The sequence below is a fragment of the Aquila chrysaetos genome, chromosome 5, assembly GCF_900496995.4.
Source record: "Aquila chrysaetos chrysaetos chromosome 5, bAquChr1.4, whole genome shotgun sequence".
NCBI lineage: Eukaryota > Metazoa > Chordata > Aves > Accipitriformes > Accipitridae > Aquila > Aquila chrysaetos.
The window spans coordinates 43,220,567-43,245,366 of NC_044008.1; the positions used below are offsets into that span (position 1 = coordinate 43,220,567).

A 24,800-nucleotide genomic window follows, 5' to 3' on the forward strand; every position below is an offset into this window, starting at 1 on the left:
TTGTCACTTTTAACTCAATATTAGAAAAAATGAATAATAGTAACTACAGGAGGGAGGGAGGAGCTATTAAAGAATCCAGCGACATATTCCCTGATTCTGTAAATGAAATATAGCAGCCACATCATTCTGTTTATCCACAGCATGTTATTACAAGTGTACATTTCCTACTTTTGATTGGCCTAATAGAGAAAAACCAGTTGTGTATTTTTCCAATGGGCAAGGTCGTTCTTCAGAAGAGCCAAAAGGAGAAGTATGCTAATATTGTTGACCAAAACTACATAATCCAATCAGCCAAGCCAGCGTCCTTCAGCTTGACGGTGGTGGTTCACTTTAGTTATACAGATATATTTAGAGCCATCTTTTCCAAAAGATGCATGAATACATCTCAGTTTCACTAAAACTTACTCAGAAGTATCTAGCTAAACAGTTTTCCACATATGCATGAGATTCCTCTGTTTTAAGGCAGCGTGAATGTCTAGGAATGTGACATTACCTGCCTATGCCTCAAGAATAAGCACGTACCCCATCAGTGCCTCTCATTTCTTAGTTGCTGCCAAATTAATATAATTTGTGAAGAAAGAAAAAGATCAAGCTCCACCATGCCAGATATTACCTTTGCGCAAAGGTAATAATCCTGACTCTTAAAAATTTAGAGTTTTAAAATAATTGTGAGTTTTAATAAGCCTTGACATACTTTTTAGAGCCTTTTGAGTGTTTCAGGGGTGTTTCAAGCCTTTTGATACTCAAGGACATGTGACTGACTACATTTTTTAAATTTTACCTTGAAGGGAGAGCTATAGACTCCCATTCCCCACCACTGCCTTTTTCAGGGAATCTTGAATTCTCACATCATTTCAGGATTTTAGGAACTAATGCCTTCAGAAAAACAGCGTACATGACACTCTTGGAGCTAGCGATGCTGATAACGTTGTGTAAATGCAGTCAGTCCTTTGTTAGCAATGACCTGTGTGAGCACCATGAGAATAGTTAGATTTATATGTTTAAGCAGAAAAGGAGCCAATCAATTCCTCAGCAAAACAACATCAAAGATGATAAAGTGATGCCATATGAAGACTGATTGTTCCCTATCTATTCAACACGCACTAAACGTGTTCCTGGGGAGGTCACAGTGGTATAACTACTCATCCTCCGCACGAATGTAGTGAGAAAGTTTGGGCGTTTCCTTATAAAGATGTTTTGTGATCTCATAGTACACTTCCAGTGTTCATACACAGGTTCATACACAAGTATCTTTAGATGACCAACTGTGAAAAAAGAAAGAGACAAATTTTTGACCAGTCCAGTGCTTTTTCAGACCTGAATCTGAAATAAAAAGTGGCAAACTGTACATCTGGGCACAGAATCCATTGTTGGAAGCAATTATTCTCAATTAGAGTTTACCTTTCTGTTTCTAGGTTAATTTTCTGACTTGAGGATGCATCTGTATACCTGAGAGCTTGAGTATTTTCCCAAATATATCTAATAGAAAGTCTTGCCTGTGACTGTTAATCTTCCCTCCCCTAAGGTTTGCTGCTACCACAGCTGCTGCTGTAGTGCATTCATGCTGTGGTTTTAAAGGAATGATGCAGCATAGCTGGTCTCACTGAGATTGCCTAGCTCTTCTCATGTCAATTCTCCCTTCTGGTATACTTTTAGTGTAGAAAGAAAAACATAAGGATTTTCTGTAAATATCCATGTTAATAATCGGTGTAGCCAAATTCACTATGCGATCAATGTCTTTTTCAGAAGCTATTTAAAAGCATCTATGAATAAAACGAAAATACTTGTTTAGAACTTCCTTCCATCACTGAAAATCAGATTTGGAGTAATGATGCAGCCTTGAAAATAATTCAAGTCTGTTCATGGCTCTTACCTTAATGAAGACTTTAAAATTTGTTTATCGCATAGTTCAGTGAACAGCATGAGTGCCATCCTGTGCCAGGCCTGCTGCAACTGATGTTTTGCTAGATCCAAAAGCTCCGCCTACCAAATCTTTGTGCAAGTAATTCAAAATAAAAAAAAAAAACAGGAAGAAGGCAAAAAAATTCCTACTGAAACAAGTCACTCGTCAGTCTGTCTAGTGTGGGCTATACTGCCTGGCAGACAGAGCACTTCAACAAATGTTTTAATAGTCTGGTTAAATTTGAGCTTAAAAAAGAGGGAAGGAAGTAGCTGTCAGAACCCCATTGCTTCTCATCCCCTCATGAGCAGGTCATATAACCATGTCAAAAGCTACCTCAGCAGTCAGAACCCATTTATTTCAGAGCCATATCCAGTACTGCAGTTGTGCAGTTCTGTTCCCTTGATTGACAGGAGGACAGTAGTCTTGTGCAACTCTCTGGATATTCTTTGTTAATAGCAAGAGTAATAAAATATAAAGGAGGTAGAATTACTGTATAGTTGCACATGCTACTTCGAACAGGTTTTGTAGTCATTTCCAAATTAACTAGTGCTCACATCACAGTTGAAATTCTTTGGCTTCTTTGTGAGTAACCTAAGCAGAATGCACACTAAGATTGATTAGACTGACTTGTTTAATCCAGAAGTAGCACATTTAGATTAAGAAACCTGGAGAGAATATTGTACTGACACTGTCATTATCTGTGGAGAAAAAGAAACTTGTGGGTCAATGGACCTGTCACTACAGCCTTTTTTCTTTTTTTTCTTTTTTTTCTTTTTTTTTTTTAATAACAAGCAGTAAACTTGTATGCAGGTGCATGAATAAATAAGTTTGTTTCCTGCCTTCTTTATGGAAGATATTTCACATGACATATTTATCAAAAGAATGCATTATCTTCCATTTACATGTTTTCTACCAGCCCAGATAGACAAACTGAGAAGATAAAATACTGTACACATTTCTTTGGCTTTTAAATGCCTGGCTTTGTGCTACTCTGTCTGTGGGTATGCATGCAGGTCTAGCCTTCTGTACTGGCAAAACCATCCTGAAGGCTTTCTTTGGTACAGCCTCTTTCTCCGCAGGAAAGATGACAGCTGTCTGTCTCTCTCCATGTCTGTTCTTGTTGATCAGTCAGCTAGGCTTCCACACCTTTCCTCTGCTGTTTTGAACTCAGTTATTCTATACAGACTGTGATGGCTGCTTGTTATTGTATTAATGACTTCCTGGATGATAGTAGCATTACGAAAATAAACCTTGGTGTTAAGGACCTGTTTGAAAATTATCTGTACTTGTGCTATCACTACAGCCTTTTGTTTAATTTCCTTAAAGTTTAAAGATCTGTTCCCTGTGTAAGCACTAGCTACTAGCATGCAGGACACAGCTGCAAAAGTTATCCAGCTCAAGTAGAAGTGTTTACTAAAGGCTTATTTGAAAGCAAACTGTAATGAAAATGTGAAGCATTAAATGTACTCCTTCATGCTAAAACAATAGGCTTTTAATTTATTTTTCTGATTCACTAAAAGAAGACATCTCCGGTTTTAGAATTCAAACCTGTGCATCTGACCTGGAAAAGCAAGTCTTAGCCTGCCTGGCGGAAATGAATCTTTTCATAACAGCCATTCCCTTTCACTCAATCAACAGCTTTTTTTTGAAGTCATGTTACTTTGCTTTAAATTTTATCTAAAGCTATAAGATGTCACTTGAAAGAGCAAAAAAAAGACATCAGTGTAGACAGTCATATTTAATCAAGAATTTGTGACATTCCTTTGTGGTGCAAGGCATCATTTGTTCCCCAGCTAGTAGCTCAGCTAAGCCTAATTAGGTAATGAAGTTCAGATCATGTAAGAACTTACTCAAAATCCTAAGTGTTTTATGTTATTTTGTACTAAAACAGGATTGATAAGTTTTAAACAAAAACACACAAAAAATGTTCCTGCTATTTCACAGAATCATTGTTTTTAATTTAAATTTTACAGCTGTGTTCTAGATTGCTGTGGTAATAGTATGTGGATTTCTGTCAGTGAACTTTAATCTGTAAGTAATTTTTAAATTCATTGCCATGGGTCATTTCAGAGGTGGCATGATGTTAAATAAAAAAGAGATGCTTTTTGCAGTATGCAGTCACCAGCCTGCAGGTTTGCCATAGGAACCTGTTTAAGGATTTTTAGAGTAAGTTTAGATGGTGCTTAATTAGATTCCTTAAAACTTTCAGAATTATTCCCCAAGATTCTCAGGGACATATTTAAGGTGTGACAGCCTCCCCTGTACTTTGGCAGAGGCCAGGAGATTAATCCAAACCATGGGACTGTTTGTGTTCTGAGTCACAAAAGTGGAAAAAGCATGTAATGATGGGAAACAATGAAGCAGAACAGGCTTGGTCTTACATGAAACCTTTTAACACTATTCCTAGGAAAAATTCCCTGAGGACTTTTGGCAGCTTCCATCTTTTATAGCTGTTTCTGTCCTTTGGCAAGACAGACCAAACTCTGTAGTGATTATTCATACTGGTCTGTTCTGGATGATGTCAGGGGCTCTTAAGTGCATTGGTAAGATTTCCTACAGCATTTTCCAGTGTGGTGGCAGTCTGGGGAACATTATTGTAGAGCTGGCAGCTGTGATCGTTTTAAGCACTGTGTCATCTAAATGGATTCAGAATCTCTCTTAATGCTGTAATATATACTGATAGTCTGTTTATCCTAGCAGCGTTGTGGTGGTATTGCAGGGAAAGCTGAATTCATCATAGTGGTTTTGAGATGTGTCTTTTTAACCTGTTAATGTATACAGGACCAAAGACAGCATGATACCTAGATTCAGATGAAATTGCAACTCTCCAACCCTAAGTAGATTAAACTGTGCTTGAAGGTCTTCATGATAATCTGAGAACAGAAAGTAAAGTTACCTTCTTTAATGTCTGACTATGCTTTACAGCTCTTGTTTTGTCTCGGATTGCATGATTTTAGCATAAAATCGCAGCTGGCTATCAAGCAGGGCATCAGGAAGTCCCCGAGGGACTGAGGAAGTTCACTGACACAGTTACACACATAGTGACTGTTTGTTTGTATATCCTGTGACTGTTTCATTCAGTGTAAAGATGCTGAGTTTATTCATGCCACCAATACCAGTACAAGGAATTTGGCAAGCGTGTTTCATTTCTGTTTATGTATGTAGCTAGGCGACGTCTCCTAGTCACACAGATGATTACTTCTGTGAGGCACACTGAAAAACCAAAATGCTAGCGATTCACGTTTTAGTTTAGAAATTGAATTGAACTCCAGGCACTATTAATACTCGTGATGAATGTATGCCAGAGGAGTTACTTTTCTGTTATTTGGTACACATGTATCTGAATTTCTGGTTTACCATTTGTTCATGTTGCATATTCTTCACTGAATCTCTGTATCACTTGAATATGTATACCTCTCTGACTTACTCTAGTTAGCATGCCAGACAGAAGGAAAGAAGGTGCAGTAGCCTGGACCGAGTCATGAGGGAAACAAGCCAACTGCACCTTTGAAGTTGCTGGCCCATGTTGTTACCTGTGTCAGCTAGATGAGAGTAACAATGGATCTTGCTTCCTTCTGAGCATCTCGAGGAGCATAGATGATTCCATGTTGTTTTCTATTAACAGTGGACAGCCAGTGCAATGGGATTCCACCACGGTGACTCAAACTTTATGGGTTTTGGCAATTGCTAGTGACTTTAATTAGGCTGTTAATGTGCCCTGAGACAGCTTTCTTTGTTATTAGCTTTTGTGCATAGTTAAAGGAGTTTCTGACTGAGTCCTGTAACTATAGTCTTAGCTAATATTTTGCTTTGTTTACTTCCTTGTCTTGATTTGGATCCCAAGTCACTCTGGCATGTGGTTCTTTGTGGAGGCAAGCTCCTTGTGCCCATAGGCTTAGAGTGAAAGGATTGTGAGATAAAAGGATGAGGGTGTTATTTATGCTGGTAATGAGGAAAATCTTTGAAAAGAAATAGAGTTCAAACTAATGTTATGGTCAGACATGTATGAAAGTGGCAGAGGAGGGATACTGAACAGCAGACAGAAATTAATTTGCAAACATAGAGTTGAGAAGTAGCTGAAGACAAATCCGGTGATAAAACAGTATCAGGATATAAGAGGAGACTTTTGGAAGTCACATGTGAGATGCAACCAGCTGGTGGGAGAGCGAGGTAGATGTTTTACTAGCCATGAAAAGTATTTGCTGTCAGGTTCTCACGTAATGTGTGAAGCACTTTGAGATTCTGGATGGGAAGTAACTGTAGAACATAATGCCTGTCACGTCTTCGTCAGTTAAAATGATTGCTGAAATATACCCTTTAAACAAGGTTACATCAGCTTTCGTGTAATATAGACTCTGTATGAAACGGATGAAGATAAACTGGAAACAATTTGATGAATCTAATTAATTCCTGTATGTTGATGAAGTAATTTATGTTGTTTAGCATTTTCTTTAGCAGATGCAATACTTAGTCTTTGCCCTGAAGGGTCAACAGTTGAAAGATCAGTGAGAAGGCAACAATCTAAGATCACACTGCAAACCATAGCACTGCAAGGCATACAGTCCAGGTGTCCACTTTCTAGCCTGGATGTCGTATTCAAAAGCATACTACCTCTCTGTACCCAGACTGAACTAGCAAATGCCACCTACCTTACCTATTACAATGCTTCATTTGTAAAATACACATGTAACAAAATATTAGAGATCTGGCTAACACACAAGATCATTCCAGAGATAAGTCTAGCTCTTTAAAAGGGATTATTTCAAGTAAATGAAATTCTGAGTGGAGAATAACATTTGTGCAGGAATGTGCATGTAGTGTAGGAATGAGATTGCACAGAATAGAATTGATCCGAGGGCTTAGGTTGTTAGGTGGAGCACCTAATAAGATATCTGGTTCTCTGGTATTGTATTAGATAAAAGATGGCATCGGTATTCTGGTATTCAATCTGTTTTTCAAAAACACATTGGAATTACAGTTCTGTAAGATTTAGAGTAAATCATGATGGATGTTAACAAAAAACGTTGCATTCCTCTCCCATCCCCCCCAAAAAAACAACCCACAAACCCAAACCAAGTTAAACACTTTCAGTGTTTAGAGTTTTACTAATGCAGTCTAAGTGTGCTTTCAGCAGTCTTTCCTCCTTTCTTCTATAGCCACAGATGTGATAACTTGCCAAGTTGTTATCCTGGGAACCCAGCTAGCATAACTTTAAAGTTATACTTAACTTTCCCTGTAACCTGTGATTACTCTAAGTGCTAATAACAAATCTACGTGTGTTTGTATCATGGCAGTTCCCAAATTAGATCAAATAATCAAGGTGCAAAAATAACACCCAGAGGTCTGCCTGATCCATATGTTAATCAGAATGGAATTTATATTATCCTCTTGCAACATAACACATTCAGGGAAGCAGCACTACATAGAGGCTCAGCCACACCTAAACCAGAAAGTCCTTTGTCCTGATCCTTTTTTTGTATTGAAGAAAAAAGTTTAAGTAGGCAATACCTATTGACAGAATTGTAGCCTTCATAACTCCAGTGTTAATACATCTTTGATTCTTTGTAGACAGCATCCTGAAAGAGTGTGAGCAAGATCTGTGTAGGTGGAGCCAAACGATCAGGGACAGAAGTGAAAGAAAAATCTATTGAAAGCTGGAGTGACCTCATATGCACTAATGTTATTGCAAAGATAAAGTTTGGGTCAGAGGAGAACTCAAATTGGATATTCAAGTTAAGCATAGCAAGCTTCCAGTAGTCTAACATAAGAAGACAGTGACAAGAAAAATCAAAGGTATTGGTGAGGTGGAAGAAAATGGTATATTGAATTGAAAGGAGAAAGGAAAAATAAAATTAGTATCAAACAATATTAAGCAGCAACAAAACAATGAGGGGGTTGGCAATGGTAGTGTCACTGAGTCTGAGAGGATGGAATAAATGGATCTACAGCATGGCCATAGAGTATAGGAGGAGCCACAGTCACAGTGAGCTGTCGAAGGGAAGAATGAGAAGCTAGTGCAATTACATTTGTTTTTCCATCCACAGGACTCTGGGGAGCTCCAGTCAACAAAAGTGTGCTTTCTTTGATTTCTGTGGTCAGCATGCAGGAAGCTGGAGATCACAAATAGGTAACTGCAGCTGAAGTAGTTGCCAGTTATTTGAAATATGACCTTCTATGCAGATATTTTAAGGGGGTGTGTGGACTAAGCAATGTGGAAACAAATTGAAAACCTTTCTTGGCACTGCAAGCTAGTTGCAGCACGTTTCTTCCAGTAAATCATCTGTGAGGCAGATAGACACTGGGCTTGTGGTAAGTGCAGTCCTTGTCCCTGTCTTTTATCCAGCCTAATGCTGACAGTAGTTACTTTAATGTAGTGCTCGGGAGCAGTGGTCATGGACCAGAACCCCTTGTGATTGGTGCTGTACAAACCCTCCAAGCTTTGGGTAAATCTTCAGAAATAACCCATGTGACTTACAGGCTTATGTCTCGTTTTGAAAAGTGATTCAGGCACTTGGCTGCTGTTCTCCCATTGAATTAATTTCCTTTCCCTGTTTGGCAGATAACAGAAGTCTTTCTTACTTGCACAGTCTGACTGCTGCCTTCCTCAATTCACTGATTTTGCAGAGTTTTTTTCTTAAAGGTATGAAGAATGTATTGTATTTCCATGGGCGGGATTACTAGGCCTTGGTATTAGGGGATGGTTGGTTGTACTGCCAAAAGTGTTAATGTGCTTTCTGCTGTTCGTACTACTTAGGTTCCCCAGCTGGTGCCTTTGATGTCAGTTGACCTACATAAGAGGAGAGCAATTGAGGGAATTCATAATATGTTTGAATATAACGTTTGTATCTTCATGACTCTGAATATGGTTGCTCTTTTTTTTCCCTATTGTCAGTCTTTTTTCTTTTGAAATCACTTCAACAGTCCCTGAAGCTTGTGTAGGTTCAGAGAGGCTGCTTTCTATTTTAAACTGAGGTGAATGTGTGATTCTGAGATTGAATAACTGATTATTAAGTTGATATTAGAGACAACGTTTCTGAAGCTGTTGGAATTGCTGGAAAATCTTTTTGTGCTACAGTTTATGTGGCTATAATGATAATAGTTCACTTGACATCACAGCTTTTGCAAACTCTTCAGATGAAGATCTAGTTAACCAAAATTAATGGTGGTATATGATCTACTTCAAATTTTAAGAAGTATTGAGTTATTAAAAAGAGAACAATTTTCTAAGGAATGGGAATAGTAGTGTCATTGGAACAGGCCGTAGTAGAGGACTGACAGGTAAATGGACCTTCAGTTAAGAGAATGAAAGTGTTCATCTTTGAATTAATTAATATGTGACTCAGCAGACTGTATAGAAGAAGGCAACATATATATTGCATGTTGGCAATACATTACATGTGTGAAAACACTTTTTTTTAGCTGAGGGTATTGTGGTTATGCTTTTCTGCTTTTGCTTTAAGAATGTTTGACAATCCCCTGAGGGACTGTGCATCCATTAGTAGGCAAATTGGCTGCGTGGCTTCTGCTCAGCTGCTTATCCCTATTTAAAGCCCCTAAAGAATACTGCAATACAGAGTGGTTATTACTTCTAGGACTGTAAGTATTTTTGATCTGTGAATCACCTTTCCAAGTCGCCAGTTTTTTTGTTTGGTTGGTTTTTTGTTTTTTTTTTTTTTTACACTAAGAAACCTGAAAAGCAGGGGGAAATTATCAGTTTAACTGTTAGTGACAGACAGTGGTTGAAGTGGGATACCCAGGAATTAATTTTTAAAGACAGGTTCGTTAATAAACAGAGAAATAACCCCAGTGGCCTTGCCAAAAAGAAAGGTAATGTGTCAAACTAATGCAATACTGGCACTGATGATGTTCTCTGACAAAATGCTGTTCCATGATAAGCCTTTTCCTATGGCTGTCCCCTTCATATTGCTTCTGTTTATTCAGAAAGGGGCTATTAATGTTATTTTCACCTTCTGCAATGACCAGTTCACCTGTCCACTCTGTTGTCTCCATGTTTGAAGTCTAGTGTGGTATTTCTTACTATTTTCTCCCTTTTTGTATCTCTCTGATCTTGTTTCATCCCAGCAATTACTTTGTCTCTCAGCCTGTGTTCTTGTGTCTCTTTTGTGCTTGCCTGCTTTTGCCACCACTGTTTTTATGCACCTGGTCAAACCTAGAACTTTTTTACCCTGTTTGTCTGCCAGGAGATATCTCTGTCTATGCCTACAAAAAACCCCTTACAGCAGAGGCAAATATGTCTTTGCAGAATCAAAACCACTCTGTGACAACGTACTCTTGAAAGGACTACGTAAAGGTATTCACCTGCAGGGGATTAAAAACACCACACTTAAATTACAGGAATAACTGCATGTATTGGGAATGGGGAGTGTTTGCTTTTTAAGTATTTGGGACTGATCACCAGTAAATTGGCCACTCTGTTGTGGTGAAACAGTAATCTAAACTGATCCACCTGAAGATCTTCTTTTGCAAATACTTTTTAGCTGTATCTTGCTTTTGTTACCGGTGTAACATCTGGGCTTCAGTAGTTTATTTTCCACTAGCCAGACTGGGAGAAGTTTTGATTTGCCCACCTCCCACCCCCTTCTGGGTGTGGTATGCCTGTCCGGGTTATCTGAGCATGATTCAGCGAGCCTCAGAGCAGAGCTCCTGCTTTGGTCTTCTGGCCTTTGTTGCTTGCGGCAGACATCGTTTAGACTTCTCGCAGCTCAGATACACGCTGAACTCTGAGCACCGAATCTTACATACCGTCGGTGGGAAGCAGGCTTGGCTACAGCGGCGAGCTGTAAGGAGCTCGGTTCGCCGTTGTATGAGCCCGGAGCGGGAGGGCGCGGTTCTGGCTCGGTGGCAGCGGGGCCCCAGTTCGGCGGGGCACGGGGCTGAGGGGCCCGGGCCGCTGCGCTGCAGCCTGGGCTGTCCTCTGCGCGCCTGGCAGGGAGGTGCTGTTCCCTGCCCGAGAGCCCGAGCACCGTACCGGCTGCGCTGCTCCGAAGTACGGGCTGCAGCGACGGCCTGCCGTCCCAGTAACGCAGGGCGGAGGGCAGGGGCTTGGGGGTAGGGGGACGGGGGCCGCCTTCCCCGGGGGCACCGGGGCAAGCGCCGCGGGGGCCGCTTCCCTCGCGTCTGAAGGGAAGGGTGGGCAGCCGCCGAGCAGCTTCCGCGGCGCCCCTTGGAGAGCGGGGCTGGGGGGCGAGGGCTGAGCGCCGACCCCCGCACCCCAGGGGGCTGCTCCCGGCGCTTCCAGCGCAACCTGAGAGGCCCCCCGCGGGGACCGGGACGGGGACAGGGACACGGACGCGGAGGGAGAGGCTGCTTCTGCCCTGCCCTCGCCCCTCTCTCTGCTGCGGGAGGCGGGCGCGGCCGGGTGAGTCAGCGCCGCGCCGGGGGGGCGCCGGGGCGGGGAGGGCCCGCCCGGCCTTACAAAACCCGCCCGGGCCGCCGCCGGCCCCAGCCGCCGCTAGAGCCGTCGCCAGAGCCGCCCTGCCCGCCCCGGCCAGGTGAGCCCTCGCCGGGCGCCCCGGCCCCGCCGGCGCGGCACGGTGCGGGGGGGAAAGGGGGGAGGCGGCAGCCCACCCCGGGCCGGGCCCGGGGGTGCGGGCGGGTGTCGGGCCGCCGCAGCCGGTTCCCCGGCGGGAGCGGGGCGGGCGCTGCGCGGCCGCGGAGCGGGGCGGTGGCTGGGTGCGGCCGCCGCTCTCCTGCGCCCCGCGCTTTTCTTCCTCTTTCTTCGGCGTTCCCCGCCCGTTACTTCTCCGTGCTCGGCTTCGTGTTGAAACGGCGGCCTCCGGGGGCGAGGCTGCCCCCGGAGAGCTTCGCGGGCCCCGCACCAATACTGGGTGTGGCAGCAGCGCTCGGCAAAGAGGAACCGGCCCCAAACTTCGTCAAACTTCCCCAAATAGTCTCTTTTTCTCCTCGTTAAGGTGCACGAAGGCTCGGCCGGATTACCGACGGTACTGTAAATTCGCTTTTCAGCCCGGAGCCTCGCAGAGACGCGGGCGGTGCCGGGCAGCCAGCCCCGCCGGCCGCCGAAGGCGGTGTCCGTTCGGCCGGAGCCAGGCTGGAGTTACTGCCGCGGGCGCGGCGGAGCCCCGAGCCCGCCCGAGCCGCCGCGCCGGGCTCGGCCTGCGGCAGCGGCCCCTGCCCGTCTAGAACCCCCGGGCTGTGGCTGCGGCTGCGGCCGCCGGCGCCGCTGCAGATGCGGCCGCTGGCACGGGCAGAAGAGAAGCCGCTGTACAGGGAGCGTTCCGGGCAGCCGGTGCTTACCCGAGGCTTGCCTTTTGCGCTCAGGCGCGGCGTGCCAGGGAGCCCCGTGCGGTTCCTTGCTCGCAGAGCCAGGCTTGGGCACGGCTCCCCCACCCCGCCCCGGCCGCGAACAGAATTGCTGAGATCTTGCTGCTGCTGCCTTTTGGTGTGAGTCAGCTTCGACACCGCTTCCTCCTCGAGTGAGGAGGGGAGGTAGGGCATAGGAGTGTTGTCACGTATTTTGACCGGAGGAAAAGTGAGGTGATTTCAGGAAAAGTCATGCAGAATGGAGTTGTGCTCTTATACGTGGCAGCTTTAATTCTGTTTAATGTTAGGTGGTTTTATGTTCATATTCAAATGCTCTATCTGCACAGAGATGTGCAGACCCCGAAATACAGGTCAAGAGTGAAAGAATCTTTTGGAACCTCTGTGCCCTTGAGTGATCCATCCCTGTGCGTGCCTTCTGTTGGTGGAGCTAGTTGTGATAAGCAGCCCTAGCGAGTATAGTTTCTATTAGCTAACGTTTGGAATGGTTTGCCTTGATTTTAAGCAAACAAACAAAAAAACATTTTCCTGTGAATCTCAGAAGTGAGAATAACTTGAATTTGAAGAAATAAAAATCCTTAATTTTGTGTGTGTGTGTAGTATCTTCCTGGAATGGAACAAATATCTCCTGCGTTATTAGTAGTGTCTGTGAAAGAGAACAGTTACAGCACGTTTGTGGTAGCATGGTTTAATGGATTTTGAAATTCTTTTCTTTAAAGCTAATTTTTTCTCCAGGTAGTGGCTTTAAAGGATCTGCTAAACCTTATTGAGTGATATGGGGAGATACAGCCTGCCTCATTTGTATTTGCAGTTGGCACTGTATATAAATGAATGATTTTGAGTTCTTATTTCATTTACAGTAGATGTTGCGGATCTTCCTCGCTTTCCCTCATCTCCTCTGTTGCCAGGCCTTGCCCTCGTTTTTGGAGACCTGACACAAATGTGCTCTGAGTGAAAGAGTTTCCATTCTCTCATTCTGGGGATGCCGTTTCCTTGGCTCAGATGTCTGGGAACACCCTTTGCTCAATCTCCATCTACAAGAGTATAAGTGCTTCTTAAAACGCCAACTCTGCTTATTGGGCAATGTAGTTGTTTGTGCATACCTGACACTTTTTTCCATGGATCACATGGGGTTTTTCTGGTGTAATGTACATGAGCTGCCCCTGGGAATCGAGATATGGGGCTGCTTTTAAAGACACACCCTTCTGTCACCGGTTATGGGGATAAGGTACTGGATATGGGCTAGGCCCAATATAACTGATTTGCAAACCAGTGATTACGGTGGGGGTCGAGGTCAAAACAGACGCTATCTCTTTTAGTAGAATAACTTGATTCAGGATTACGTAATGTGGATTTAGGAGGAAAACCACTTGTAGAAACTTGCCTTAAGGTATTGAAGCATTAGTTTACAGCTGGAAGGTAGAAGTTGAGTCTTTTCCAGTGTAAGGAATAACAAGTTAGTGCAAGTATTTTCCACTTACATGTCCAAACCCACCCAGAACTTGTCAAAACTACATCAGATAAAATCAACCCATCAGAAAACAGTGAGAGTCTGTTCTCAAATATGAGCGCCTTACAAAGCAGGGTGTGACAAGAGATGCGTTTGTTCTCCAAGTAAAGATCTTTCTCTGCAAAGATTCTTGCAAAAACTCCCCATTTTTTTTCTCTTGCCAGCTTGCTGCTGATGGGCGGTCAGTTGCTGTAGCACTGTTGTGTGCTGATGATATGAACCTCCCAGTTCCAGCTCTACGTGAGGGTGTGTTAGTTCTGTTCCTGGACTCTGTTCAAGTTTTTTGTTCCAACAAGCCTGATTCAATGTGGTTTTTAATTGATTTAGAAACAGGAGCCTTGCAAAAAGCTGTTCAGTGATTGTTTTGTGAAAAATTATACTGCAATTGCTTTGCTTCAGCTTTCACTGCTGTTTTTTCTTTGTGACAAGCAAGACGAAAGGACTTCTGTTGCTCATCTTTGGTATTGGTTGTAATACTGTCACAGTACAAAGGTCTCATTGTTAGGCACTTCATTTTATTAAGAGTAAATATTAAGAATTTCATAACTCAGTAATATATCATCCCACTCTAACCAGCATAGTTAATAGTGCCAAGAGCTGGTAGCAGCTTATTACAACTTCTGCAGCCTATCTTTAAAGGGCTGGGCTGGATTTTTGCTCTGTAAAAGATTTATTCTCAAATAAGTTGATGCATGACCATGATTTTCATTCTCTGTCTTATTTTTCCTCCCCTGGGATCTCTAGTTTTTCCCTGAAGTAAAGTTGCTTTCGTTACTTACACCTAGGTTGCTTCAGAAGACGAAAGGTTTTCTTGCTGTATTCTGAGTGAGGAAAGGTGTGATTACAGCAGTTATGCTACAAAAGCCATGTAATTGTGTTTCTGCATTTTATTCTTGTAACACTTGCTATATCTGCTGCAAGTAAGGATTTCTCTGCTTTCCTTTTGACGTACACAAGGTTTACAGGAGCTAAAACAAAAAATAAACACTTGTTCTAGAGTTTTAACCAGATCTCCATTATTAAGAAACTATTTCAAACTTCTTGCTGGTTCTCTGAGCTCTTGGTTTCAGACTGATCGTTGCGTGGAGAGGAGTTTGGTTTGTCTGGGAAATTTGCCTGGGCAGCTAGTACTGCTTGCCTGAGAAAGCCCCAGTACCATCAGAAGAGTGACTGTTGGGGAATAAGAAAGAATCTGAATACCGGTTGAAAGGACATACCCAGGACTGGCTGCACAATAGCTGGGAGTTGGCTCAGAGGGCTTGGTGTCTGGGAGCTGGATTGGGGGAACTGGTGACAGTGTGAATGTGAAGGGAGTGGCACCCAATGAGGCTGAAAATAGTGCAGTTTTCCTTCCAGGCTCAGTTACCAATTAGTGGAATGTCACTGGTCTTGAGGTGTTGCTGTCCTTTCTCTCCTACCTCTCATCAAGCCAACTCTTTTCCCTGATTGATAATGCTCTCTACAGCTTGATTGTAGAGTTCCTGAGAAACAAGCTTTAATTTCAAGAGGCAAAATAATGTTTGGTGCAGGTGCCAACCTGGATGACTAGAAGTTAGTGTGAGTGGCACTGTCTGTCCTTTCAGTAGAGGAATTGGAGAGCAGAGTTTTGGGAACGCATCAAGCCTCTTGAACATTGCCTCTGGCTTATAACCTTTGGAAAAAATTTCCTCCTTAGTTGAGAGACCCTTCCAGTAAAACAGTAATATAGCTCTGGCAAACTTCCCTGACCAGAACACCAGAGTTGAAAAAAGGCAGGGTGTTGTGACATAACTGTGTAACATCAATGTTCATTTCTGCAATGTGTATAATCTATCTCAGGGTTGGGTTTTCCCCTGTTTTTCTTTATATGTGTTAAGAAGATGTTATGCAGGTTCTGGCAATGGAGCAATGATATTGATTATCTTGCCTCGATAGCTCTTTCTTTGGAGCTATCGTTTTATGAGGGTCCTTGTTACCTAGTATCTGACAATCATGTTACTAACTGGTGTTTGTAGCTTGTCCTGTGATTCTTATTGCTGGGGAGCCACTACAAAACCTTATGATATTAGAGGGATTTGTGGCCTGTGTCCAAGATTAAAGATTGAACAGCATTGTGATTTTATAAAATGCCTGCATGAATATAAATAGTTTCAATGTATTCCATGAGTACTTGAGGAATTGAGCATCCGATTTAAATGCTACTACTTGTTGCTGCTTTTGGGCTTTGAGCTGGACCGGGCTATAATGTTTCTGCACAGACTTCCTTGTACCAAGTTGTAGGGTTAGTTGATTCTATTTCTAAGGTAGTGATTCTCCAGTTCCTAAGTTTAAGTATTTAAAATGCAGACTAAACGTTTTTTTAAGGAGTAAAGATAAATTTTTATTGTACAATAGAATGAAGGCTTCTCGCTGTTGCATTATTAATGGTGGTGTGGCTTGGAAACTCTTAAATCTGCTTTCTTGCTTGGGATTAGCAGACTCATTGGACTATGTCACTTGCAGTGCTGCAGTGTTTCAGGACCATATAACATGCTGATGTAATGGTAAATATATTTTAGTCTACTTGTTTTATTTTTTTTTCTCTTCTTCCAGCATTCCTTCAAGATGTCTACTGTCCATGAAATTTTAAGCAAGCTCAGCCTTGAAGGAGATGTAAGTATTATTATCTAGACAAGAAAGGTTTGTTTTACTTAAATGCCACATCTCGTTTCTTTTACAGGACTCTCTACCAACAATTGGACTGAGCTGTACAGTTTACAAGATTCCACACATCTCTTCAACTTACATTGACTAAAAACCTAGTCAGTAGTGATCGGTTTTCAGCTACAAAGCAGCTGTAAACCATAGGACAATTATATGGGGTGACTAGATTTAATGATAGTTCTTCTAACTGGCCGGCAGCATGAGCAGTATTCCTGTGCTGGGCCATATGAAAGAGACCACAGGACAAACTGAATGGCTAGTTCGCATCTGCAGTCCCTCTTTCTTCCAAAGGAACAAGTGAGTTAAGGATGATAAGAGAAGATGGAAATGTGTTTGGTTTTGCTGATACCTTCCAAGTTTTCTTTTCTTTTTCTTTGTTTTTTTTTTTCAATTAAAAGTAGAGAACATTACTTAATGGAAATTAAAATATTGGGGATCTTATTCCTGTAATGCTTGTCACCAAAACCAGACTACCTCTTGAAAAAACTTATTTTCTCAAAAGTATTTTCTCATTTTCTGTTTTTAAAAGTATAAAGAATCTTTTTTTTTTTTTTTTTTTTTTTTTTTTCCACCACATCTGCACTTGCTTGATAGTTTTATTCAAATACCGGAAAGCCACGCTGTCTGTGTTTGATTTCTTACGTTGCAACATTAGATGGTAGGGTTACCAGTGTCAGGATATCATGCCACAAATTTGAGGTTCTGTGATTGTCACTGAAGAGGAAGTGAATCCCATCCATGCATTATTTCATCATGTTGCTTATACTTGCAACATGCTATACCCTTAAATTTTGTAGCCGGTGACTCCAGATCTGAGCTGGGTACAAGCAAACTTTTTGCTTATTTTTGTTACTTGTTGCAAAATAAATCTTTGTGAAAGACCTGTTGGAAAGAACTGGCTAGTGCACTGTAGGTAAGTAGCAAAGCTGATTTTGTACTGCAAGAGCAGTCAACTCTTCAGATTTCTTGGCTGTGTTTGTTTCAATGGAGAATTACTTTTGGAATAATAATTGAGCAATCTGTTCTCAAGGGCAGAGATGTTTCTTCCATGATGCTTGTGAGTAGTTGCAAAACTCAAATTTGAATACTGTTCCATGCCAGCATTTTCATCAGAAATCCTGCCACAGAGTGTAAGAAATATCAGGCAGCTGGTTTATTCTGTAGATCCTAAGTTGGAAGCCGGAATTATTGAGTAGTTTGCATAAAGGATTTGCCCAGTTCCCCTAAGCAATGATTCAGCAAGTTAACTGATATTAAACACAGGAATTCAACCACCCATTTTTCTCAAAAAAAAGTTTTTTAACCTTGAGGGTATAGAATGGTCGCAGCTGAACCCAAGTCCTGTCTTGTGCGATAAGGAATTTGTGCGTTCTGCGTCAGTGGTATAGCGGCTGATTTGTTTCAAGACAAAGAAACTGGCCTGCTTGCTTCAGCCAGGTATTATCTTCTCCTTCCTTTACGGAATGGAGGGAGTTGAACTGAAGTCAATCTATGCTTGCAGTTTCTGCATCTATCCACAAGAGAGTACAGAAACATTCTGTAACAAAGATCTTGCTGTTATGCTTCATCTTGTGCTCCATGTTTGCACTGAGAATTGGAAGCCTATATTTTAGTCAACACTTTATAGGCTACTTGCCGGGTGATGTCAAGTTACTCAGTTTTTCAAATGTGACCGATGATTTCTTTGAGGACAGGGAATACTGAGATGTAGATGTGTTGAAAGGGTCCTGGTTTTTTAGAAGAAATTACGCCTCTTCAGCTTTCCTGTTAGTGATATGTGCTTCTGCTCTTCCCAGTAGGGTTGAATTCATCAAACTCGGCGGAAGTAAACCAGTTGGAGAACCTCTGAAGCATGCTACATACGTGGGGAGAAAAAAAAAAAAACTTTCTGTGCTTTAGTCTGGCCCAGATTGCTTGTGCAGTTACACACTAGCTGGACTTTTACTGCCACATCGTGGAAAATTTTGTATTGAACTAAATGGAAAGTCAGTTGGAAAAACTCTCTTGTCTGAAAACATACAGTACCAGTACTGTGGTACAGTAGCGTACCAGAGTAATTTGAGACCATATAGTCTGGAATTTAAATGGCTGGTTTTCATAGGCAGAATAATCACCCCGACAAGACCTGTGTCTACTCCACTGAAGTACTCCAGGCAGTCGCCTGAGAGAGTAAAGCATAGTCTTTGTGGATGCTGAATTTGAAGATGGAACATTTATTGGTAGAATAGCCAGCAGAAGGTTTCTGTCTTTCCTGGATATACATATGTACATGGCACTTCTTGGGTCTTTTGACCAGTGTCAGGGGATTTGAATCCAAGTTGTTGCATGCATTGGGTGGAAGGACAGAGGAAAAGATGGCTCCCACATTGCAAATATGCTATGAGTTTTCTCAGTGTATGATATCATCTTACAGTAAAATACTCTGTCCAAATGACTCGGAAAATACTTAGAGCTGGGTGGAAGGAGAGGTACCCAACTCTGCTAAGCTCACCAGGCAACTTGCTTCAGGTTATCCAGCAGTGCTGGTTAATTAGATAGAAGTGCCACATGATTGTGTATACTAATGGGGCTTTGGTTTAAGAATCTTTCAGGCACACAGATTTCTCTGAGGCTACATTGCCCATCTCCATTTACTGTTTCTGTTAGCAATTTGATCTGCTAACAGGAAAGGCTGTGTTTTGTGGTGTGGCTGTGGGCCAAACTGGGGCCACTTTGCTAGGTTGAGCTGATGGTAAGAGACAAAAGAAAGAATGGTTCAGTTTATCGGTGCTTTTTTGACTTTCCGTCTCCACAGCATAACACTGACTGTCTCAAGAAGGCACAGTGATTACTGCCAGAGGAATCTGCTCAGGACAGTGTGACCTCTATAGAATAAAGTGAAATGTAGTCAAAGACCATGGAATTTTTTAGTTGAAATTTGTCCTCCTTTTAACAATTTGTATGTAAAAATATCCGCCAGGGGTATTAAGATAGCTTAGTCTTGTTTACAAACCCAGCTTTCTGTTGGAGTTAGGGACTGAAAGAAAGGTTTCCAGGGATCTTTATCAAGAAAGCTTAGTTGTTCATTCACTTAGGAAACAGCTCTGGCGATTTCAGGTGTTAGTCACTCCACCTTTCTGCCAGAGGTTTAGGTCTCTAAATTGAACTCAGCAGAGTAGGATTTGTGAATATTTCTCAGCTTTTTATATGAAAATCTGTGGTTTAGTTTAACCTGCCCATAGGAGGCGATATGAGCTAAACTGTTAGCTTACACTGAAGCAGCTGAGAAGAGTTGAATCTCTATTCTGGTGACCTCCTGTTTGAAGCTATAATCCTCAGGAGAGGACAATAATAAACAGCGATAAAATCTGGCAACTTCTAAAATGTTACGAGTGTTTATTAAGTGAACTTAACCTGCAAGTCCTCTTATTCTTAGCAGAGGTAATTTGAAATGTCATTTGGTTTTGTTAGCCTCGTGCTGCTTAAACCAAGTATCTGCAGGCATAGAGTTTCAAAAGGAGATTGAGAGTAACTTCTGCTTTCTAGAACCATAGGCTTAAAAAGATTTTTTTGGTGTTACCTTTAAAGTCCATGAGATAGGGCACAAAACTTGCTCTGACTTACTCATTGTTAATCTTCCATCTCCTTCTACTTTTTTTTTTAATTGTAGCCTGTAATCCAAAGTAAAGTATTGGCTTCGATTCTAAAATACTTCAGACATAAAGTTTCTTTGAATTAGCTTTCAGTAGTCAATTTCCTTCAGATCTAGCCAGAAAACTCCAGAGTTTAGAAGATTGAGGTTTAGTGAGTAAACTTGGAATGTGTTAGGTTTTTGCTGTGATAATATATAATACCTATTTGTATATATTCTTTGTTGTAATAAGCATGGCTGTGAGTGGATTTCTGGACAACACATATCAGGAGAACAGAGTTCGGTGGCTCTTAGCAGAATTCCATTTTCGCAGATACACGATGGTAGTTCTTGTATTTAAAAATTTGGCAAAATACCAGTTAACCAAGAGGCATGTGTTTTATTAACTGCAGTGAGGACAGGATTACATGATTTAACTTTGAGGTTGTTTTTCTTCTTTTTCTTTTAGCATTCTCTCCCACCAAGTGCATATGCCACAGTTAAGGCCTACTCAAATTTTGATGCTGACCGGGATGCTGCAGCCCTGGAAACAGCCATCAAGACCAAAGGTGAGGAACATGGGCTGTGGCTTTGATTCTACTTGTAAGATAGAATGCTGGTGTGCAAAAAACCAAACCAAAACAAAAAAGGTACTGTGTCTCATGACCAACATTTTAATATGCTTACTCTAGGATACCTATTTGTCGTGGTTTAACGCCAGCCAGCAACTAAGCACCACACAGCCGCTCACTCACTCCCTTCCCCAGCCCAGTGGGATGGGGGAGAAAATTGGGAAAAGAAGTAAAACTTGTGGGTTGAGATAAGAACAGTTTAATAGAACAGAAAAGAAGAAACTAATAATGATAATACTAATAAAATGACAATAGTAATAATAAAAGGATTGGAATATGCAAATGATGCACAGTGCAATTGCTCACCAGCTGCCGATCGATGCCCAGTTAATCCCTGAGCGGCGATTCCCCGCCCGCACTCCCCCCATTTCCTATACTAGACGTGACGTCACACGGTACGGAATACCCCCTTGGCCAGTTTGGGTCAGCTGCCCTGGCTCTGTCCTCTGCCAACTTCTTGTGCCCCTCCAGCTTTCTCGCTGGCTGGGCATCAGAAACTGAAAAATCCTTGACTTTAGACTAAACATTACTTAGCAGTAACTGAAAACATCAGTGTGTTATCAACATTCTTCTCATACCTAACTCAAAAACATAGCACTGTACCAGCTGCTAGGAAGACAATCAACTCTATCCCAGCTGAAACCAGGACACTATTTTAGGAGGTTTTGGATTTCTCAGACCTCATTGATTAAATCTTGACCGAGTTAAACTTTGAACTCTGTAAATGCATGCTTTGAATATGCTTTTGAAGTTTGTAGTCAAGAGTTGTTGAGGTTATCACTGAAAATGTCCACATTTTTCTCTTGAATCATGAGTACTTCAAATTCTACTACTTTTCTGCCACTGAGAATGAAGTGCCAACTTCTGTGGCAGTGACTTGGGACCAAGCTCTGAATCATGGATTTCTACTGGATTATTGGACTGGACATTTCTTCTTCCTTTCAGCTCTCCAGACAGCTGAATAGGGATGGTTTGAACATTTTTCTCCTGGGTTTTGAACTAAATGCTCATGTATCTTGCATTAATTTGGGGTCAAAGAAAGTCCTAGAAACAACAGGATCTGGTTTCTGAAATGATGTTGCAGTATTTCAGGGGCAGGGCAATGTGAGAGTCCTCCGCTTCTCTGAGCCAGGCTCTCAGGCAGGCTTCCATCTCCTTATATCAGTGCTAGGATCCACCGCTTCCACAGACTGGTAGGAGACCATGATGGAGCAGGGGAGGGATGCAGCTGCATGGAAAAGCCTGGTATACTGACACAATCAGGAGTACAGGGAGTATGAAGTACAACTCTGGAGTAATACCTTGGTGGTACTCCCCGGGGCAGTGATCCGCTGTCCTTGTCCTGCTCTGTAACAAAGAAAGGGTGTGCCACGCTCTCCAGACTTCCTCCGGGCCAGGGAAGCAACAGCTGGGCGTAGCTGCAACTGCCAAGTCTTTTGCCTACGTGTCAGGAGAGGGAGAAATTTAAAAGCCAAACAGTTTCTCATTAGAAATACAGAGTCTTCTACCGGTGCCAACAAAGCACATGTTTGACTTGCTATGAAATGTAAAATATTGCCCCTCCCTAAGAAGCATGAGGCTTCCTTTCGCAAGATTTCTTAGTTTAACTGGAGAAATCCCTTGTCTGCTCAGTAAAGTAGGTTCAGTTCTGATTTTGAATAATTTTGTGATTTGTTTTTATTTCAAAAAAACCCTCTTGCAAGAGAGGAGTAAATGTCATTGTGTTTGGCAGAAGATGCTTTGTGAGCATGTAGAGTTTTGTCTAGACTTAATAATTTTTTTACAGCTCTGATTATAGGCCAAATCTAAACCGTGTCAAAAATACCGTCAGACTTTCAGGATAGGTACAAATTTACACATTTTAGCACTCAAGCTGTTAATTAATGCAAAAGGAAGTTGCAATATCCTAGGCAGTACAAAAGCTTTTCCAGTCAGGATAGTCAAGCTCATGTCGTTTTTTCACTTTCTTCCAGCAAAGATAAGCAGTTTGCTGAGTTTGGTTTCAAGATGCATGGAAACTTTTTGTTAGATGATTCCCAATCCTTTGAGGAAAACTTATTCATGGGCCTGCATGTTTGTAGGATTGAGTTTATCTTTGCTTATTAGCTTGTTATCCAGGAGCTTTTGGGGGAAGGTGGCTTTAAAGGGGAGAATCTCTTTATGGTTTTAATACTGAATCTTCCACCATAAAGACTCTCTCAAAGGAAGTACTCCTGGGGGAAATGAAGAACAAGTGTGTTAGGACCTTTCTTCCATGTACTGTTTCCTTGCACTTCGAATGATTGGTTACAGGATATTTGCATCTGCTAGTTCAGAAAATTTGCTAAAATGTGAAGTCTCTAAAATATATGTGGGGTTTTTTCCAAATGAAAATTCTGCATTATCCAGACAAGAATTGGTTTTCTACAGTGATGTAAACAGCTACACAGGGAAATTATTTTGCAAGAAAACATTTAAAAATATTTCTGGGAAATATCTTCCTAGTTTTTGAGCTAAAAATACAACACTCATAATGAACTAACAGTGCATACCCACAGCAGCTACCTTTTCCCTAGGAAGTATCACTGATTCTCTAGCAATTAGTTTGCATTTTATGCAGAAAGTAGAAATTAGCAATGTAAGTTGTTACAGAATTGTAAAGAGTAATATGACTTGTTCCTCTTGTTTTTAAGACAGTGAGAGAGTGAGAGTTATATAACAGATATAAATAAATACACAAGCTCTTTTTGTGGTTGAGGTGATCAGTTTCAAAAAACCATGGACATAACAACTGAGCATTTGGGGGGCTTTACTCTATACAGGATAAAGGACTCCTGGTATGTGAAACCCATGCCTTTTCTTTGTTTTGAAAATCTAGGTCTTTACATGCTGTAATGGGCCTGTGTTTCACAATTATCAAAGTAGTCTTTCAGATTGTATCCTTTATAGCACTACTCTGGTAATTAGATCCCATAGAGACTTATCTCTGGGAAAAACCATTTGGGTATACCTTCTGCATTTTCACATAAACAATGGCAAGTATGGTATTTGCAGTCAGGGTGGGCCTGTTTTGAACAGTTGCCATCTAATTAATTATCCAGCTGTTTCCCAGTAGTGCAAACTCCTGAATCGGAGTCATGAATCTCCATTTTGGTGATTGTGTGTAAAATGGGTAAAACTTACTTTACTGGCTAAACAACAGCTGTATATTTGTTTTAGGGCAAAGATCTGGGGCAGAATGTCTAACTGTTCTGCTCTATATAATACCTAAATATTCCAGCATTTGTTCACACTCTTCAGGTTAATTCCTCACCCATCTATCTATTGTGGGATCTGTGGGAAATACTGTGATGTGTTTATTGGGGCTTAGATCTATCTGCAAAAACTATACTGCACAAATACATTGCCCAGCCCTTTGCTGGGCTTTGAGTGGAGTTTAATTAAATGCAGGGGTTTTATATGTATCCAACATATACATATGGGAACTCCCATATACATATTGAACTCAATATACATATTGAGAACTCCCCTGGAAAGGGAGATGTGCAAAAATGGCTCTAGATGATATAAAGCTAGTTTGTAGTTAGCAATAGTTCAACCTAGAGTTTGCATAATGCAAATAACTTGTTACACTTCTGGCTTGTTCCTTTTGTAATAAATGTCATTGCTATGCCAGTTCCATTTTTATGCTATTTGGTTTTTCTGTAGCGAGTTCATCTGGTGTCTTAGCATGTCCTTTGTAAATGTTGGCTTTTTGCTGTATAGGACAAGAGGCTGTTTAATTTCTGTATAATGCTCCATTGTGCCCTGAGATTAGCTCAAGTATATGAGCCTAAATAGAAGAAACTAACTAGAAGAGTACTAACAGAGCATATGTTAGGTTTCCTTTTAATTCTTTGTAGGAAAGAAGATTGCTGAAGTGTCTTTTCTGTTTCAGAGTTATTCCCTAGCATTGTGACTTTGTGTGTCTCTCATACTTCATTAAATAATTTTATTGTCAGATTAGGCTGTGAGTAGTTAATTACTTGCAACCTTTTATTGAGGTCTTATGGTATACTTTTTTATTCCATGACTGGCAGAATTCAAACACAGGTTTGTTGTAGGAAAATGCTTAGAACATACATCTGTAATAAATTCATTATATCCAGAAATCGGTAAAACAACGATGAGGTGTAAAACATAACA

General features: G+C 41.5%; 2 protein-coding genes across 4 annotated transcripts in view; both read left to right on the plus strand.

Moving 5' to 3' along the window:
* Positions 1-20,525, plus strand: part of ICE2 (interactor of little elongation complex ELL subunit 2) — a 52,341-nt gene extending 31,816 nt beyond the window's left edge. The window contains exons 16-17 of one of the 3 annotated variants that reach the window (XR_003923588.1): positions 16,284-16,343; positions 20,474-20,525. The gene's annotated coding sequence lies outside the window, so the exon portion shown is untranslated. Of the gene's footprint in view, positions 1-5,335; positions 5,530-7,947; positions 8,031-8,462; positions 9,261-16,283; positions 16,344-20,473 lie in introns of those variants that run through there. The other 2 variants (XR_005932545.1, XM_030015690.2) reach the window with 2 other exon arrangements.
* Positions 11,339-24,800, plus strand: part of ANXA2 (annexin A2) — a 30,648-nt gene continuing 17,186 nt past the window's right edge. The window contains exons 1-3 of the mRNA XM_030015701.2: positions 11,339-11,415; positions 16,284-16,343; positions 20,474-20,573. Of these exons, the coding sequence (XP_029871561.1) occupies positions 16,296-16,343; positions 20,474-20,573 (148 nt within the window). The 5' untranslated portion in view covers positions 11,339-11,415; positions 16,284-16,295. The remainder of the gene's footprint in view (positions 11,416-16,283; positions 16,344-20,473; positions 20,574-24,800) is intronic.